Source organism: Heptranchias perlo, chromosome 20 (genome assembly GCF_035084215.1).
Source record: "Heptranchias perlo isolate sHepPer1 chromosome 20, sHepPer1.hap1, whole genome shotgun sequence".
NCBI lineage: Eukaryota > Metazoa > Chordata > Chondrichthyes > Hexanchiformes > Hexanchidae > Heptranchias > Heptranchias perlo.
Genome location: NC_090344.1, coordinates 21499322 through 21519264, shown reverse-complemented (window position 1 = coordinate 21519264; position 19943 = coordinate 21499322). Strand labels below are relative to the sequence as shown.

At 47.0% G+C, this 19943-nt stretch overlaps 1 protein-coding gene and 1 non-coding gene across 2 annotated transcripts; one reads left to right on the top strand and one right to left on the bottom strand.

Moving 5' to 3' along the window:
• LOC137335970 (zona pellucida sperm-binding protein 4-like) lies at positions 1-19081 on the bottom strand. Its single transcript, XM_068001475.1, has 11 exons — positions 19008-19081; positions 11445-11562; positions 3190-3430; positions 2434-2612; positions 2269-2366; positions 2060-2193; positions 1789-1978; positions 1438-1585; positions 1209-1281; positions 326-439; positions 1-251 (listed from the first exon to the last, which is right to left on the bottom strand). The coding sequence occupies exons 1-11, from the start codon at positions 19079-19081 to the stop codon at positions 103-105; spliced, it is 1518 nt and encodes a 505-aa protein (XP_067857576.1). The 3' UTR covers positions 1-102.
• Positions 17667-17737, top strand: trnag-ccc (transfer RNA glycine (anticodon CCC)). The gene has a single exon. It is a non-coding gene; the product is annotated as a tRNA-Gly (tRNA).
• Positions 19082-19943: the final 862 nt, after the last annotated feature.

The following is a 19943-nucleotide window of genomic DNA, read 5'->3' as shown; positions in this document are numbered from 1 at the left end:
TACCAAATTATCTCACTGCAAACAGTACAATCCAGCGAGCATTTGAAAGATAACGAGACCAGCAATCGTCTATAACAGGAGTTTATTATCCAACAGACACATCTACAGTTCCATGGAGCTGCACTCGGAGCCCACCCTGCGGCCCTGCTCCATTTTCCACAAAGCAACAGTCCCGACCAACAGGGCCACGGAGAGCAGCGCTACCCCAACCGCTAATCCAGGAACACGGGAGGGGGAATCAACAGCAGTATCTGTGGGGAGAAGCCAGGGTTAGATGGGCACCAGTTACTCCATCACGAGACACAGGTGGAAGCTCCCTATTTACCTTTCTCATCCTGGTGGATCCGAGCAGCCAATCTCGCCTCACCTTCCAGGAAAAGGATGGGTCCATCAGCGGTCACCAAGGCCCCAGACCGGTTATCGGCGCTTCTTCGCCTCTCTGGGGGCGAAGGAGAACAAGAGACAAGAGTTGATGGTGAATAATTAAATCTTCAGTTGTCTGCAAATCCTGAATCAGATGGCCTCATGCAAAAAACCATCAGGGCCCTGGGTACCGGACAGAGTTTAGAATTCCGGCTATAATTGCATCTGGTTCTCACCAAACCGAATCTCAGAAGGACGCACCAACTGAGCAGAGTTTGCAATTGCTGCCACTACAATGTCCAGTCTGGTCTCCTGGTGAAGGAGACACTGTTTGATGCATTACTTTGACCCACAATTGGCCAGGTGTCCGGCCCCGGGACATCCTTTCAGTTGCACCCTGAATTCCCAGTGTCAGAAAGAGGACAATTAGATGCTCGTTAAACGTTCTCCAATGCCAAGGGTGGACTGTTCCGAACCGGATGCGGAACACACCCGTGCCAACAATGGGAGGATTCTGCTCTTCAGCGGTCGGCAAGTCGGGCAGCTCAGCATCCGGGCAAGTAGCAAGAGCCAAAAATACTTCATTCACCCCAGCTCAAGGATCAGAGCATCCTTCACAATTACTGACCTGGTGCAAGATGCGCTCAGACCCGCTGCCCTATATTGACATTCTAAATGGAAACCTGCACCGAATGCAACTGGGCAAGTTCCCAGAACCGCCAGATTCAGGACACTCCTCCTGTTCCCAGTGTTCGGCCTCTTGCTGAGGGAGCTCCGTGTCCAGATGTCCCACACCCACCCCTCCCCATCAGGAATTAATTTCTGGTCAGATCACAGGTACTTACTGGAGCTGCAGGGAGCAGTGCAGTTCTCTCGGGTGGAAGGGTAGCAAACCTCAGCACTGCAATGGAAATAAACCTGCAAAGGGACAGTGCGGTCCGGTCAGTCACACAGTTACCAGTCAGGAGATTAATGCTTCTAGTCAACCGACCAACAGGGGGCCTACTCACTTATTAAGAGCCAGGGAACAAGTGATACCAAGTGACCGGGAAAGAAGCACTGAAGGAAACTCACCTCCCCGGTCAGAGCCCGGCCCAAAACTCGGTCCCAGAAAGCGAACGTGCTGACTACAAAACGATTATGGTGAGTTGGGAACAGCAAATGGGAAGCAGCGTTTACCGGGAGGAGGCGGGTTTTGTAGTTATCACCAGCAAAGGGGCACCTGGAACAGAGACAGAGGGGGAGTCACACGGTTACAGGTTTACATCAAACCAATTATACCAGCGTCTGGAACACAATATCAACTTCGAAGGAATATTTCCCCAATCACTAACCCGGACTGAAGTAACAATTTCTGTATTAATCCCCACCGATGTCGCCCCCTCCCCAATCCCCACACTGCCTCAAGCTCCCTCGCTCCCTTACCTGTCCACCAGGAGGTCCCATCGGAGCCCCGAATACGGCTCGGCGGTGGGGGTCGCCCAGCAGTCATTGAGCACCAGCACAAGGGACGGATCGTTCCGGTTCAGAACACGAACCTCCACAAACACGGGGTTCCGGAGCACACTCAGGATCGGGTAGTCACTGGCCACATACCAGCTCCGGTAGCCACCATCTGGAAAGAGAAAGATGAAGGGCAAGCACTATTTGGAGAGAGCCTGAAGTTGGACACTAGCCATCAGCGAGCACTCGTTACCTCTCGCTATTCTCAGCTCCAGAAGCAGGATCCCGGCCTCAGTGGCAGGCAGTGGTGGAGAAAGGGTGTAAACTCTGGGCTTCACCTGCAGATCAGACTCCTGGCTTCCCTTGTAACTGCACTGGACATGGAGCCTGCAAGAGAACGGACAAGGCTGGAGAATTCAGCTCCTCATCGTCTCTACCCGCTGAATGTGCTCCTATTCTCACCTGAAAGGGCTGTCCCGGGTCACCGATCCCAAAGCTCCATCCAAGATCTCAAACTCACCCAACACATCCGTTTCATACCGAATGTTCACCCCGTCCAGCTACAAGAGAAAAGACAATCAGTCCCGAACTGAGCAATTGATGGGACTCCCAGCCCGCAATACCTACCCGCTGAGTAGCACCACATTCAGTGACTGCGAACTGAAAGAGCACAGTGTCTGCAGAGGCCACGGTCGGATTGCACTCAGCTCCGTCTCCATCCTTCAGATGGAGGGTTGTTAGGTTTACAGGAGGCAGCGTCAAATCCTTGGAGATGGCGATCAGGACCCGCCCATCCTTGGTGCAGACTGCAAGAGAGGCAATGAAAGGCGGTTAGTTGCCCCACGGGGAGGGTCAAGGGAACTGTTACCGGGAGGGGGACAAACCCCATCCATATTTCAGTTTCTATCCCGTCCCATTATCTGTCAAATGAAGACCAGTGGACCAACCAGAGCTCATCACCACGATGGTTGGATTTAAATTGCGTGTATCTCCGATAGAAATTAAATATCAAATCCAAATAGTCAGTGGCAGCAGGGGCCGGGGGCTCATTCACTCTGCCCTTCCACAGTGTGATTCCCAAGTCACCGAACAGTAGAATGATTCGAACTGCAGATGCTGGGTGAAAAGGGCGATTAACTATTGCCCTTTCTGTATCTGATTAACAGCACCCCCAATCCCACCATCAAATCTACTCTGCGGGATTGGAAGCACAATCCCACCAGCGGTTCCACTCTCCGGACTGGAAAAGTTTGAATCTCCAACTGGCGTTGTAGGACAGGAAGGAAAGAGATGAAACTGTCCAGGGAAACCGCGTGCAGCTTGATGGCGGGTGATCCTGGAAAGTCCTAGCCCAGAATATAGACAGACCAATAATACACCCACCTGGCAGATTGTCCAGTGAATAGAAACACGGCGGCGCATCCAGATTCCCCGCATCGAAGCAGCAGCCTCTCTGCACACACTCACTAGCTTCAATTCCCGGAAATCCGCAGTCTTTGCGGTTTTTAGGAGACAACCAACATTTATCGGCGGGGAAAAGAAGAGAGGGCGGCTGAGCTGAACAGATTACAACAAATAACAAAACAAGAAACCCCAACCCCTCCATTATAACAAGCGAACTCTCCTAAGTAAGTGATAAGAGAAAGCCGACTTCCCCTTTTTATAGCAGCGCTGTTTAACCCGCAGTAACGGAATGTCCCAATCAGGCTGAGGCAGAGTCCGTGGCCCACGGGCTCCCGAACATCAACCCGCATTCGCACGGCTCACACGGATGGGCCTGTTTTTAATGGAAGAATGAAGGTGAGACAGAATTACTTGGTACACACGTGACATTAACTCTTCCATTGTTGGTGCTGAATTTGATTTACAACTTGTCCCATGTAAATGTCTAACACCGACTGAAATTAATCACAGTAAAATTATGATGTGAACGATATAAAAAAAATAAAGGTGAGACTGGGTCCAACGACACGTTTATTTCTTCATCACAACCAAACTGGAACCAAATCGCATTATTTGGTTTTTTTTTTGCTTTTTTAGTCACCTTTATTCTTTAGACCCAACGTCACCTTTAATAGTTTATTAAAAATAGGCCCCATCTCCGTGTGACCGGTGGGAATGCGGGTTTTTTAATACTAATTAATAAACAGAGTGAAACCAATATGTTGTTGTCCAGATACGGTACGGTAGCAGAGTGGTTATGTTACTGAAATAGTAATCTCACAATCCTGGCTGAATAATCTCCAAGTCATAAGTTCAAATCCCGCCACGGCAGCTGAGGAATTTAATTTCAATTAATTAAATAAAATCTGGAATTAAAATACTGGTATCAGTAATGGGTTGCCATGAAACTACCGGATTGTCGTGAAAACACATCTGGTTCACGAATATTCTTCAAAGAAGGAAACCTGCCGTCCTTACCCGGTCTGGCCTAAATGTGACTCCAGACCCACAGCAATGTGATTGATTCTTAATTGCCCTCTGAAATGGCCGAGCAAGCAACTCAGCTGAAAAATCTCGCTTAAAAAAAAGTCATAATAAGAATAAAACCGGACGGACCACTCGGCACGGGACACGACAAAGGTCAAAACAAGCCCAGTTGACCCCGCAAAGTCCTCCTCACGAACATCTGGAGACTTGTGCCAAAATTGGGGGAGCTGTCCCACAGACGAGTCAAGCAACAGCCTGACACAGCCATGCTCACAGAATCATGCTTTTCAGCCAACGTCCCAGACTCTTCCATCACCATCCCTGGGGATGTCCTGTCCCACCGGCAGGACAGATCTGACCAGAGGTGGCGGTACAGTGATATACAGTCAGGAGGGAGTGGCCCTGGGTAGTCCTCAACATTGAATCTGGACCCCATGAAAACTCATGGCATAAGGTCAAACATGGGCAAGGAAACCTCCTGCAGATTACCAGCTACCGTCCTCCCTCAGCTGATGATATCAGTCTTCCTCCATGTTGAGCACCACTTGGAGGAAGCACTGAGGGTAGCAAGGGCACAGAATGTACTCTGGGTGGGAGACTTCAATGTCCACCACTGACCGAGCTGGTCGAGTCCTGAAGGATATAGCTGCGAGACTGGGCCTGCATGAGGTGTTGAGCGAACCAACACGAGGGATAAACTGAATTGACCTCGTCCTCACCAATCTACCTGTCGCAAATGCATCTGTTCCATGACACCACTGCACAGTCCTCATGGAGACGAAGTCCCGTCTTCACACTGAGGATACCATCCAACGTGTTGTGTGACACTACCATTGTGCTAAATGGGGAAGATGCAGAACAGATCGAGCAGCTCAAAACTGGGCATCCATGAGTTGCTGTGGGCCATCAGCAGCAGCACAATCTGTTATCTCATGGATCAGCATATCCCTCACTCTACCATTACCAACAAGCCAGTGGATCAACCCTGGTTCAATGAGGAGTGTAGAAGAGCATGCCAGGAGCAACACCAGGCGTCCAAATAATGAGGTGTGAACCTGGTGAAGCTACAACTCAGGACGACATGCATGCTAAACAGCGGAAGCAAAATGCTATAGACAGAGCTAAGCGATTCCACAACCAACGGATCAGATCAAAGCTCTGCAATCCTGCCACATCCAGTCGTGATGGTGGTGGATAATTAAACAAGTCATGGGAGGAGGAGGCCCTGTAAACCTCCCGATCCTCAATGATGGCAGAGCCCAGCACGTGAGTGCAAAAGACAAGGCTGAAGCGGTTGCAACCATCTTCGGCCAGAAGTGCCGTGTTGATGATACATCTGGGCCTCCTTCCGATATCCCCAAAATCACAGAAGCCAATCTTCAGCCAAGTCGATTCACTCCACGTGATATCAAGGAACGGCTGGAGTGCACTGGATACAGCAAAGGCGATGGGCCCGGACAACATCCCGGCTGTCGTGCTGAAGTCTTGTGCTCCATAACGAGCCGCCCCTCTCGCCAAGCTGTTCCAGTACAGCTACAAGACTGGCATCTACCCGACAATGTGGAAAATTGCCCAGGTATGTCCTGTCCAAAAAAGCAGGACAAATCCAATCCGGCCGATTACCGCCCCATTAGTCTACTCTCGATCATCAGCAAAGTGTTGGAAGGTGTCGTCGACAATGCAATCAAGCGGCACTTACTCACCAATAAACTGCTCACCGATGCTCGTTTGGGTTCGGCCAGGACCACTCAGCTCCAGAACTCATTACAGCCTTGGTCCAAACATGGACAAAAGAGCTGAATTCCAGAGGTGAGGTGAGAGTTACAGACCCTTGATATCAAGGCAGCATTTGACCGAGTCTGGCACCAAGGCACCCTATTAAAATTGAAGTCAATGGGAATCAGGGGAAAACTCTCGAGTGGCTGGATTTATACCTAGCACAAAGGAAGATGGGAGTGGTTGTTGGAGGCCAATCATCTCAGCCCCAAGACATTGTTGCAGGAGTTCTTCAGGGCAGTGCACAAGGTCCAACCACCTTCAGCTGCTTCATCAATGACCTTCCCTCCATCATAAGGTCAGAAATGGTGACGTTCGCTGATGATTGCACAGTGTTCAGTTCCATTCGCAATCCCTCAAATAATGAAGCAGTCCGAGCCCGCATTCAGCAAGACCTCGACAACATCCAGGCTTGGGCTGATAAGTGCCAAGTAACATTGGCGCCAGACAAGTGCCAGGCAATGACCATCTCCAACAAGCGAGAATCGAACCACCTCCCCTTGACATTAAACGGCATTAACATCGCCGAATCCCCCATCATCAACATCCTGGGTTCAGCATTGATCAGAAACTTAACTGGACCATCCATATAAATAGTGCGGCTACAAGAGCAGGTCAGAGGCTGAGTATTCTGCGGCGAGCGACTCACCTCCTGACTCCCAAAGCCTTTCCCCATATACAAGGCACAAGTCAGGAGTGTGATGGAATACTGTCCACTGGCCTGCATGAGTGGAGCTCCAACAACACTCAAGAAGCTCGACACCATCCAGGACAAAGCCGCCCGCTTGATTGGCACCCATCCACCACCCTAAACATTCACTCCCTTCACCACCGACCCACAGTGGCTGCAGTGTGTACAATCTTTGGGATGCACTGCAGCAATTCGCCAAGGCTTCTTCGACAGCACCTCCCAAACCTACGACCTTTTCCACCAAGAATGACAATGGCAGCAGGCACATTGGAACAATACCACCTGCACGTTCCTCTCCAAGTCACACACCATCCCGACCTCGAAATATATCGCCGTTCCTTCATCACTGCTGGGTGAAAATACTGGAACTCCCTACCTAACAGCACTGTGGGAGAACCTTCACCACACGGAGTGCAGCGGTTCAAGAAAGCGGCTCACCACCACCACTCAAGGGTGATTAGGGATGGGCAATAAATGCTGTCCTCGCCAGCGACGCCCACATCCCATGAACGAATATATATTTAAAAACTTAAATACTGTGGCAACAATAGCAGGTCAGAGGCTGGGCATTCTACGGCGAGTGACTCAGCTCATGACTCTCCAAAATTTTTCTACCATCTACAAGGCACAAGTCAGGAGTGTGATGGAATACCCTCCACATGCCTGGACGAATGCATCTTCAACAACAATCAAGAAGCTAGTCACCATCCAGGACAAAGCAGCCCGATTAATTGGACCCCCATCCACCATCATTCACATTCACTCCCTCCAGCGCACCGTGGCTGCAGTGTGTACCATCTACAAGATGCACTGCAGCAATGCAATTCGCCAAGGCTTCTTCGACAGCACCACCCAAACCCGCGACCTCGACCAGCTAGAAGGACAAGAGCAGCAGGTGCATGGGAACAACACCACCTGCACGTTCCCCTCCAAGTCACACACCATGCTCACGTGACGCTGGGTCAAAATCCTAGAACGACCTGCCGAACAGCACTGTGTGAGAACCTTCAGCACACGGACTTCAGCGGTTCACGAAGGCGGCTCACCGCCACCTTCTGAAGGCCAATTAGGGATACACAATAAATGCTGGCATTGCCAGCGACGGTCACTTCCCATAAAATCATAGATTTCAGAGAAAGGGTGCAGCACGGAAGGAGGCCATTCGGCTCTATGTAACAGCAATCCAGCTCGTCCCACTCCCCCACCGTTTCCCCGAAGCCGTGCAATTCTTTTCCTTTCAAGTAATTATCTCGTTCCTCTTTGAAGGCCATGATTGAATCTGCCTCCACCACCCCCTCGGGCAGTCCATTCCAGGTCCTAACCATTCGCTGTGTAAAGAAGTTTTTCCTAATTTCACCTTTGGTTCTTTTGCCAGTCACCTGAAATCTATGTCCTCTGTTTCTTGTCCCTTCTGCCAATGAGAACAGTTTCTCTCCATCTATTCTGTCTAGACCCATCATCATTTTGAATACCTTGATTAATTCTCCTCGCAACCGTCTCTGTTCCAAGGAGAACAACGCAACTTCTCCAGTCTATCCAAGTAACTAAAGTCTCTCATCCCTGGAATCATTCCAGTAAATCTCTTCTGCACCCTCTCGAAGGCCTTCACATTTTTCCTAAAGTGCGGTGCACAGAACTGGACACAATACTCCAGTTGTGGCGAAACCAGTGTTTGATAAAGGTTCATCATAACGTCCATGATTTTTTACTCTATGCCTCTATTTATAAAGCCCAGGATCCCGTATGATTTTTAACGGCTTTCTCAACCTGCTCTGCCACCTTCGAAGATTTGTGCACATAAACCCCAGAACTCTCTGAACCTGTGCCCCTTTTAGATTTGTGCCCTCTAGTTTATATTGCCTCTCCTCGTTCTTCCTACCGAAATGTATCACTATGCATGTTTCTGCGTTAAATTTCATCTGCCGTGTGTCCGCCATGCAGCCAGTCTGTCTATCGCCTCTTGAGGTGTATCACTATCCTTCACAGTGTTCACCGCCATTCCAAATTTTGTGTCATCTGCAAATTTTGAAGTTGTGCCCAGTACACCCAAGTCCAAGTCATTAATATATATGAAGAAAAGCAGTGGTCCCATCACTAACCTCTGGGGAACAACACTGTACATCTCCCTCCAGTTCACAAAACAACCGCTCACCACTACTTTCTGTTTCCTGTCCCTTAGCCAATTCTGTATCCATGTTTCTATTGTCCCCTTTATCCATGGGCCGCAAACTTACTGATAAGCCTACAGTGGGGCACTTTATTAAATGCCTTTTTAAAGTCCATATACACCGTATCAACTGCATTGCCTTCATCTACCCTCTCTGTTATCTCATCAAAATATTCCATCAGGTTAGTTAAACTCGTTTTGCCTTTAACTAATCCGTGCCGGCTTTCCCTAATCAATCCACACTCGTTCAAGTGATTGTGAATTCTGTCCCGGATTATCGTTTCTAAAAGTTTCCCCAACAGTGAGGTTCCCTGACTGGCCTCTTGTTGCTGGGTTCACCCTTGCACTCTTTCTTGAACAAGGGTGTAACATTTGCAATTCTCCGCTCCTCTGCACCACCGCCGTATCTTTGGATATTTGGATGATTATGACCAGTGCCTTTGCAATTTCCCCTCTTACTTATATCAGCAACCTAAGATGCATCCCATCCGGATCGGGTGACTTGTCTACTTTAAGTGCAGATATCCTTTCAAGTACCTCTTTTTTATCAATGTTTCGCCCATCTGGTATCTCAACTATATCTTCCTATACTGAGACTCTGGCAGCATCTTCATCTTTGGTAAAGACAAATGCAAAGTACTCATTTAGTCCCTGAGCCACCCACTCTGCCTCCATGAGCAGATCTCCTTTATGGTCACGAATCAAAGTAGGGCTCTTACGACCCGTTTAATGTTTACATGCCTGTGGAAGACTTTTGGATTCCCTTTTATGTTGGCCTCGAGTCTATTCTTATACTCTCTCTTTGACCCTCTTATTTCCTCTTTCACATCCCCTCTGAACTTTCTGTATTCTGCCTGGTGAATGAATACATAAAAAAAGTTAGGATTTCCGTCAGCCTGAAACAAAAAGGTATTAGTTGATTAATGGCGATTTGAACAACTATTCGTCTTTTTTCAGAGTTTAATGAGTATTGCGAAATTAATACAGTGAACTATTTTGTAGAAGTTAATCCCCTGAACGGGAAAGGGACCCGTCTCCCACATTGAGAGCATTTGCAGACGGCAGCTATCTTCTGAGGGTTTCCGATAAGATCGTGTGTAACAGCGTTTTTGTAGTGTAGTGGTTATCACGTTCGCCGAACACGCGAAAAGTCCCCGGTTCGAAACCGAGCAGAAACAGTTTGAAAACGTTACCCACCAAAAATCAATAAGTGTGAAAAAGCAAGAATTCAGTCTGTCGTTAAATGTGCATAAAATACCACACCTCACAGAACAGGTATATTTTCCATTCTCTGTGTAGTTCAATACAAACTCAAACACTACACATATACAGACAGTGTTTCACACTCACTCACGTTTCCTGCACTGACGGTGCAGAAAGCCCCTCTCAAAGCTGCACATTGCGAATAATTTCAGCTGATTTGTGAGAGATCATTGAAGGCTCCTGAAGTGCAGCTTCGGTTAATAACCACAGTTATAGACAGCATTGCGGCCGCGGCAACAAACATCAGTTTTTCGATGTTTGATGTTCCCCAGCTCCCGGATTGATTGAGGCCACGACAGAAACAACATTAAGCCCCTCTTTCGGCCCCGCTCTCTCCAATCACACATTGCTGGCGGGAAGCTGCAATTCCCGCTACAGACAGCGCATTACTGCCCATCCCTGGGAAACAAGGCACCACCGAAGCTTTGACAACACATCACAGGCATCGTCTGTCCCGGAGCTGTTGCTCCGCAACAAAGGCAGAACTTACCAGCTGTTTCAAAATTTATACCTTGAACACTGGACCCTGATATCACTACCCGCTTTAAAAGTTTAATGCTTTAACGACTGAGCTACCCAGGCTCGCTCGTCGTTAAGTTCCCGTCTTACATATTCATAAGAGGACTCTGAATCATCCCTCTAAGACGCCGAACGGGGGTGAGGGTCCCTGTTATAAAATTCTCAGTCACGTGTTGAGGGGTATCCTTGATTTTATTGAACATGATCTAAGAAATATGGACAGCGAACTCGTGAGTTTAAAATTCTTCTTGTTTGTGCCAAATGTCTTGTCATTCGTTGGCACGAATTAAAATAACACTTTACCCAGTGGCCCAAAAGCTGAACTTGTCCCACACGGGAGTTGGAAAAGGCCTCTCGACCTTTCAGCGTATTAACATCTGTAAGCTGAATAATTTCACCCGTTTCACAGTGACACCAGGCAGCATATTTCCCTTCCAAATTTTCTCCACACGAAACTTCCAACCGATGAATATCCGCTCAACGAAAAGAATAATCGTATGTTTGGTTCCTTCGATTTAAAGATCTCATCACGGCTCCTTTGCCATGACAGCTGACGCTGAGATCCCCCTCTCCCTCGAAAACAACGAAACTCGCATCTGCTCAAGCAAGACGGAAGGCCAGAGGAACCCAAGTGCCCACATGGGAACACTAAGAAGTAGATGCATCATGGAACATACCAGTTGCACTTTGAACTCCAGTCAAAATGCACGGATTGAAAGGTTTGATTGTTGAAGGTGAAACTTGAACTCACAACCTGAGCACTTCCAGAACCCATACTGCTTATATAAATACCGAAGTATCAGTGCTTTTATCAAACAGCTTGATTTTCAGCCTCTCAATGATCGCTTCGGGATCTTTGTCAAAGAGAAGCCGCCAATCAAGAGGCGGTTCGTCAAATATCCGCAATGACCTTTAAAAGCCGTGGAATCGAAACAAAACCCCAAAAGATAAGAACTTTTATTTGTATTATTATTAACTGAAGGACATTTTTTCATGGTACCTCAAGGAGGATTGAGGCAAAGTGGGACCTGAAACTCAGAAACTCTCTCTGGGCTATCCGTGACTGAAGCGATGGACGTTATTTCATCTGAAAACTGAGGCACGGAAATTTCTCGTGGAGAAGTGTGACAGAAGATTGCGGTTGGTTAGTGGCAGTTGCGGGGGAGATCTAGAGGAGAGGGAGAAAAGTCAAAGTCACAGCTGTGACTGCTCAAGTGCTCTGCTTATCTGTAATATTTTAAAAAGTAGTGTACAGTACAGGGCAGTGTCCTAGGCCCAATGGTCTTCAGCTGCTTCATCAATGACCTTCCCTCCATCCTAAGGACATAAATGGGGATGTTCGCTGATGATTACACAGTGTTCAGTTCCATTCACAACCCCTCAGATAAAGAAGCAGTCCGTGCCCGCATGCAGCAAGACCTGGACAACATCCAGGCTTGGGCTGATAAGTGGCAAGTAACATTCGCGCCAGACAAATGCCAGGCAATGGCTGTCTCCAACAAGAGAGAATCTAACCATGTCCCCTTGAGATTCACCGGCATTACCATCGCCAAATCCCCAACCATCAACAACCTTGGGGTCACAATTGACCAGAAACTTAACTGGACCAGCCACATAAATACTGGGGCTACAAGAGCAGGTCAGACGCTGGATATTCTGCAGCGAGTGACTCACCTCCTGACTCCCCTAAGCCTTTCCACCATCGAAAAGGCGCTAGTGAGAAGTGTGATGGAATACTCTCCACTTGCCTGGATGAGTGCTCGACACCATCCAGAACAAAGCAGCCCGCTTGATTGGCACCCCATCCACCACCCTAAACATTCACTCCCTCCACCACCGGCGCACAGTGGCTGCAGTGTGTACCATCCACAGGATGTACTGCAGCAACTTGCAAAGGCTTCTTCGACAGCACCTCCCAAACCCACGAAATCTACCAGCTCGCAGGACAAGGTCAGCAGGCACATGGGAATAATACCACCGGCACATTCCCCTCCAAGTCACACACCATCCCGACTTGGAAATATAGGAACATAGGACAAAGGAACAGGAGTAGGCCATTCAGCCCCTCGTGTCTGCTCCGCCATTTGATAAGATCATGGCTGATCTGTGATCTAGCTCCATATACCTGCATTTGGCCCATATCCCTTCATACCTTTGGTTGCTAAAAAGCTATCGATCGCTCATTTAAATTTAGCAATTGAGCTCGCATCAATTGCCGTTTGCGGAAGAGAGTTCCAAACTTCTACCGGCCTTTGTGTGTAGAAATGTTTTCTAATCTCGCTCCTGAAACGTCTGGCTCTAATTTTTAGACTGCGCCCCCTACTCCTAGAATCCCAAACCAGCGGAAATAATTTCTCTCTCTCCACCCTATCCGTTCCCCTTAATATCTTATAAACTTCGATCAGATCACCCCTTAACCTTCGAAACTCAAGAGAATGCAACCCCAATTTGTGTAATCTCTCCTCGTAACTTAACCCTTGAAGTCCGGGTATCATTCTAGTAAACCTACGCTGCACTCCCTCCAAAGCCAATATGTCCTTCCGAAGGTGCGGTGCCCAGAACTGCTCACTGTACTCCAGGTGCGGTCTAACCAGGGTTTTGTATAGCTGCAGCATAGCTTCTGCCCCCTTGTACTCTAGTCCTCTCGATATAAAGGCTAGCATTCCATTAGCCTTATTGACTATTTTCTGCACCTGTTCATGACACTTCAATGAACTATGAAACTGAACCCCTAAGTCCCTTTGGACATCCACTGTTTTTAACATTTTCCCATTTTGAAAGTACCCTGTTCTATCCTTTTTTGATCCAAAGTGGATGACCTCACATTTGTCTGCATTGAATTCCATTTGCCACAATTTTGCCCATTCACCTAATCTATCAATCTCCCTTTGTAATTTATGTTTTCATCGACATTATATCGCCGTTCCTTCATCGTCGCTGGGTCAAAATTCTGGAACTCACTACCGAACAGCACTGTGGGAGAACCTTCACCACACGGACTGCAGCGGTTCAACAAGACGGCTCACCACCACCTTCTCAAGGGCAATTTGCGATAGGCAATAAATGCCGGCCTCGCCAGCGACGGTCACATCCCATGAACGAATAAGAAAAAACCTCAACCAAACAAACAGATCTTTTGGATGGGTTCACTAATTGAGAATCGGATTTAACTGCTGTGTTTGGGCACACGGCCCCACACTGCTGAACTCCCAGCCCCTTCCATCAGCACTCGCTTTCTTTCACACACCGACCGGATTTCAACATGTTGCTGTTCCATCTGAAATTCATCAACGGCCTCTCTGACAAAATATCGAGTGAATCCTAATGCTTGGCATCCTGGCAATTCCCCACGCTGCATGCAGTGACAAAATCTGTTCTTCCACCGAAGTTTTCTGCTGACTGGGTATTTTCAACATTCTCGATTTGGGTGCATGGGCAGGTCACATTGTATGGTCCGACTTTCTTGTCCTCAGAGTCCAGGGCTTTGCATTCAAAAAAAGAAAATGAAAGCGCTTTTATTCTGACTCAGCTCAGACGAAAGATCATCGAACTGAAACATTAACTCTATTTCTGTATCTAAAGATTCTGTCTGACCTGCTGACGATTTCCAGCATCGACTGTTATTATTTCAGATTGGCAACTTAGCCAGTATTTTCATTTTGAATAAAAGGACTTTCGGAGTGCTACTTTTGTGATGCGGTGGCCGAGAGGTTAAGGCAACGGATTATTAATCTATTGTGTTTTGCACGCGTGGGTTCGAATCCACACTCGTCGTTATTGTGTTCAAGTCTTGTTTTTCTCATTCACTCCATCCAGAAGGTGTGGATGTGAGTCCCGTGCTTCCCGAAACGGCAGACCGAGCTTTTTGGGTTGTTTGCTGCAATCAGCAACAGTTCCTTCCACGAAGGTGCAGAGATTGGGAGATCGCGACGTATCAAACGGACAGCGGTGTCCTGGTAAAAAGAGTTGATCTTGTGATCAGCGGAAGAGAAACTAATCGACCACAATTGTGATTTATATCCCGGATCATTCCGTGTCTGTGTCTGTTTAAAAGGGATGTGCCGTAAGTCCCAGATTATTCCGTGTTTGTGTCTGTTTAAAAGGGATGTGCCGTAAGTCCCAGATCATTCCGTGTCTGTGTCACCCGATTTTCTTGATACCTTTTTCCTTCTGAACTGAAATGACGATCCTCTCTCGAGAAGAAGATTCACCGCCTGCTTCGGGCAACTGGTAGGAAAATTAACAAAACTGATGAGACCAAGTTCATTCTGCTGGGCTTCCATTCCAATCTCCGCACTCCATCCCCCATTCAGTCCCACCCCCGCCTGGACATTATAATCTGCGATATTGGTAAGGGAATGGAGATGACGAATATCACGTTAATAATTTTCTTGGTTCCTCAACACTGAATAGCATCAATTGTAATGATTCAGGAGGTAATCATAGAATCACAGAAGCTTACAGCACAGATGGAGGCCATTCCGCCGTGGTACCTGTGCTGGATCTTTCGAAGAACTGTCCAATTAGACCCACACCCCAGATTTTTCCCTGCAAATTAGTTCTCTTCATGTACATGTCCAATTGCCTTTTGAATGATCCTGTGGAATCTGCTTCCACCACCCTTTCAGGAAGTGAGTTCCTGATCTTAACAAACCCTCCGTGTGGAAAAATTCTCCTCAATTCCGCTCTAGTTCTTTTCCCAATTATTTTAAATCTATGATCTCTGTTTACCGACCCACTTGCCGGAGGAAACAGTTTCTCCCTACTTGTACTTTCAAAACCCCTCATTATTTTGAATATCTCTATTAGGTCTCCGATTAACCATCTCTGCTGTAAGGAGAATAATCCCAGCTTCTCCAATCTCTCCAAATAACTGAAGTCCCTCATCCCTGGTATCATCCAGGCCAACCTGCTCTGAATCCTCTTCAATGCCTTTTCATCCTAAAGTGTGGTGCCCAGAACCGTACAATATACTCCAGCTGAGGCCTAAACACAAATTTGTAAGGATTAGTATGACTTCCTTTTTTTTGTATTCAATGCCCCTATTTGCAAAGCAAAGTATCCTTTATGATTTGTAAACCGCATTATCAACTTGCCCTGATTTCAAAACATGCACGCCCAGGTCCCTTTACTCTTGCATCCCACCCCACCCCGCACACCCACCCCCATAAATTGTTCCATTTAGATTATACTGCCTCTCCATGTTCGTCTTCCAAAAGTGCATCACTTCACACTGATCTGCATTAAATCTGTCACGTGACTGCCCATTTCACCATTCTGTCCATGTCCTCCAGAAGTCTGCTATTATCTTCCTCACTATTTACTACTTTGTCAAGTTTTGTAACATCCGCAAACTTCGAAATTGTACTCCCTATTCCCACATCCAAGTCATTTATACATAACTAGAAAAGCAATAGTCCTAGTACCGACCCCTGGGGGATCCCACTGCATGTTTCCCTCCAGTCAGAAAAACATCCGTTCACCACAACTCTCTGTCTCCTATCCCTCAGCCAATTACGTGCCCGCATTACCACTGGTCCTTTAACCCCACGTGCTTCTAGTTTTCGAATAAATCTGTCATGTGTTAATTTCTAAAATGTGACCTGAAAATAACTGTAACCCCGTTATCTTATTCTTAAGCAATGAGAATACAGATATTAAGACCGAGTGATAGATCAGGCTCATTCCCATTACCCGCAGGTGACGGGACCTGAGGAGGGGGAATCCCATCTGGGTTTATATTTTCCGAAAACAGAGACGGAAAATCGCAAAGATCATCCCGTCGAAATACAACATTTGACTGAAGATCCGACAGCCATATCCCATCCAGACCTGGCCGTTCAAGGAAGCCTGATAAGTCCATTAGGGGAAAACACAGAGAGAGAAGAAATGCAGACAGAGATAGAGAGAAGCACGCAAAGAAAATAATAGTATAAATCTCCACATTCGGTGATCAAACTGAATTTAAGGTGCAACTTAAATTAAATCCCATATCGTGAAATCTTATAGGTAAACATTTGGCTGGATTATCTCTTTATCTCTGAGAGAAGCACTGCCTGGTAATTACAGCTCTTATTTATTTGAGCATTTTGCACCATGATTGTCAGTTGGTTTCGAAAGCACAGTGAATTTCAAAGTCGATGCCTTATCTTATTCGCTCGTTAACCCACAGGTACCGCGCGGCTGTAAAAGCAGGCTGCACAGGAGCTTTGCAGACTGCATATTCAAGACATATATCACACGCTACACGTGCAACCTGCAGCTGTGTGTGCATTAGCGGTTCAGTGGTGGAACCCTCGTCTGCCGGTGGGAAACCAGGGGTTTGGTTCCAGGCCAATGCAGCATTCTTTACCTTTTCATTCTACACACATGAGATCGACTGAATTGGGATAAATTCATGTGCCGGCTTCAATCTGTAAAACTTCTTGAAAGATGATCTTCATTTCGTCTACGTGTGTTACGTGGACAAACCCTTTGCATTCTGTCCTCTGGTGCTCAAACAGGCTCTGCTGGAGATAAGTCAAGCCTGCCTTCTGCACCGCTGAAAAGATGTGAGAAAGCAATTGGTGATTTTTGATTAAAAATGGGGACACAACGGGGCTCATCCGGTTTGTACCAATGAAACTCCCTGAGCAAAAATCAGACCCAAAGGCAACGGAGATGTTCAGCCAGGGTAAAATTCCGCTCCCATATACCCGATCCGCCATCCTTTCAGAACGCTGTGTCCATCCAATCTCTCTTTCTTGTACCAAATACGATGTCGAGCAATATCAGGTTCTACACCAATTATTTCAAATCAACAATATTAGAGTGCCTTTATCAAAATCGTTTTGAATGTACGACTTGTAATATCAAGCAACAATTTGCAGAATCAACTGCGCTGAATATTGTCGACTGTCTCGATATCGTCACAACGCACACTCGACAATCAGTAAACTTCACTCAAATTGCTGCTTTCATTCACTATGAGAGCGAAGAGACCTAAGTGGACATTTGCAGATAGTAGATGTGCCAGCATTGGTGGTTCAGTGGTAGAATTCTCGCCTCCCACGCGAGGGACTCGGGTTCGATTCCCGGCCAATGCAGGATCGTTTTGCATTCTGCACCAATGAGCAACTTGGGAACTGGAGTCGGCCATTTCGCCCCTCGAGAGTGTTCTGCAATTGAATGAGATTGTGGCTGATCTGTGACCGACCTCCAGAAAACCGCCTGAGCATCAGAAACCTTAATTCCTTTGGTTCACAAAAAACTATCAATCTCAGGTTTAAAATTAACAATTAAGCTCGCATCAACTGCTGTTTGCGAAAGAGAGCTCCAAACTTCCACCTCCCTTTGCTTGTGGAAGTGTTTCCCAACTTCACTCCTGAAATTGCTGACTCTAATGTTTATGCGATGTCTCCTCGTCCCAGGCACCCAACGAGCAGAAATAGTTTCTCTCTATCTACCCCAACAATTCCCCTTAATATCTTGAAAACTTCGATAAAATCAGCCCTTAACCTACCAAATTCCAGGGTATACAAACCTCGTTTGTGTAATCTCTCGTCGGAATTTAACCCTTGGAGTCCAGGTATCATTGTGGTAAATCGACACTGCACTCCCTCCACAGCCAATTTATCCTTCCGCAGGTGCGGTGCCCAGAACTGAACACAGTACTACAAGTGTGGTCTAACCAGATATTTGAATAGCTGTAGCATAATGTCTATTCTCTAGTATACTATTCCTCCAAATATAAAGGCCAGCATTACATTAAACTTTTTGATTATTTTCTGCACCTGTCCATGACATTCTAATGACTATGTAGCTGGACCGCTAAGTCCCTTTAGACCTCCACAGCGTCGAGCATTTCATCATTTAGAAAGTATTCCGAAATATCCTATTTAGGTCCAAAGTGGATGAACTCACACTGGACTAAATTGAAATCCATTTGTCACAGTTTTGCCCATTCATTTATTATATTAATGTCTCTCTGTAATATTGTACTTCCATCTGCACTGCCTACAATGCTGCCCATCTTGGTGTTATCGGCTAATTTGGATATGTGGCTTTCTATCCTGTCATCTAATATCAATGAGGCCGCCTGAAGGTAAATTCACATCGAGCTTCAATCTCCTCATCAGCTTGAGACATTTATTTACTTCACATGTGTTTCGCCTTGGAAAGTTCCGCACTCTCACCTCTTGATCTTAAAAATGCTTTATATATAATTCAATTCGACCAACAGCAACACTGAAAAGGTATCAGAAGCCAATTGGTGACTTTTCACAAAAAGCCTTGTGGTTGTCAGGTTCGTCGTGGATTCGAAACCGGGACCATTCGTATCATTAATCAATAAAATCCCCCAAGTGAGAAACATACCCCGAGAAAAACAAACCACTGGCTGCAGTACAGCCAGTATAAATGTCCGCTGCCTCCCACAGCCGATCAGCCATCTTTCGGACCGTTTCTGTCCATCCCATCTCGTTTTCTATTCTGGTGTACAGCAATATCAACTTGTGCACTAACTATTTTCAGTCACTAATATTAGTCTCCCTTGACCAAATGGTTTTGACTGTACGACCTGTATTATCAAGTAAGACGTTTCAGAATTAGTTGCTCTGAAACTACCTTGTTTGGGAGGATACTGAGAGGTGCAGATGAACACAGGGACCTTGGAGTGCATGTCCACAGATCGTTGAAGGTAGATGGACAGGTAGATAAGGTGGTTAAAAGGCATACCGGATACTTTCCTTAATTAGCCGAGGCATAGACTGTAATAGCAGTGAGGTTATGCTTGAACTGCACATAACATTAGTTAGGCCACAACTTGAGTACTGCGTGCAGTTGTGGTCATCACATTACAGGAAAGATGTGATTGCACTGGAGACTCGTGACTCCCCGAAACCTTTCTAACATCTACAAGGCATAAGTCAGGAGTGTGATGGAATACTCTCCACTTGCCTGGATGAGTGCAGCTCCAACAACACTCAGGAGGCTCGACACAACCCAGGAAAAAGCAGCCCACTTGATTGGCACCTCATCCACCACCTTAAACATTCAGTCCCTCCACCACCAGCGCACCGTGGCTGCAGTGTGTACCATCCACAAGATGCACCTCCCAAACCCGCGACCTCTACGACCTGGAAGGACAAGGGCAGAAGGCACATATGAACACCGCAACCTGCACGGCCCCCTCCAAGTCACACACCATCGTTACTTGGAAATATATCGCCGTTCCTTCATCGTCACTGGGTCAAAATCCTGGAAATCCCAACATTGCAGCACCGTGGGAGAACCTTCACCACACGGACTGCA

Excerpts from the sequence above, each read along its gene's own strand:
- LOC137335970 (XM_068001475.1), bottom strand. The coding sequence starts at position 19,081 with ATGGCTGATCGGCTGTGGGAGGCAGCGGACATTTATACTGGCTGTACT. Across the intron at positions 11,563-19,007 it reads AGTGGTTTGTTTTTCTCGGG|GTCATTGCGGATATTTGACG; the intron begins GTATGTTTCTCA and ends CGGCTTTTAAAG. Across the intron at positions 3,431-11,444 it reads ATAAAAGCACTGATACTTCG|GAGAGTTCGCTTGTTATAAT; the intron begins GTATTTATATAA and ends TCACTTACTTAG.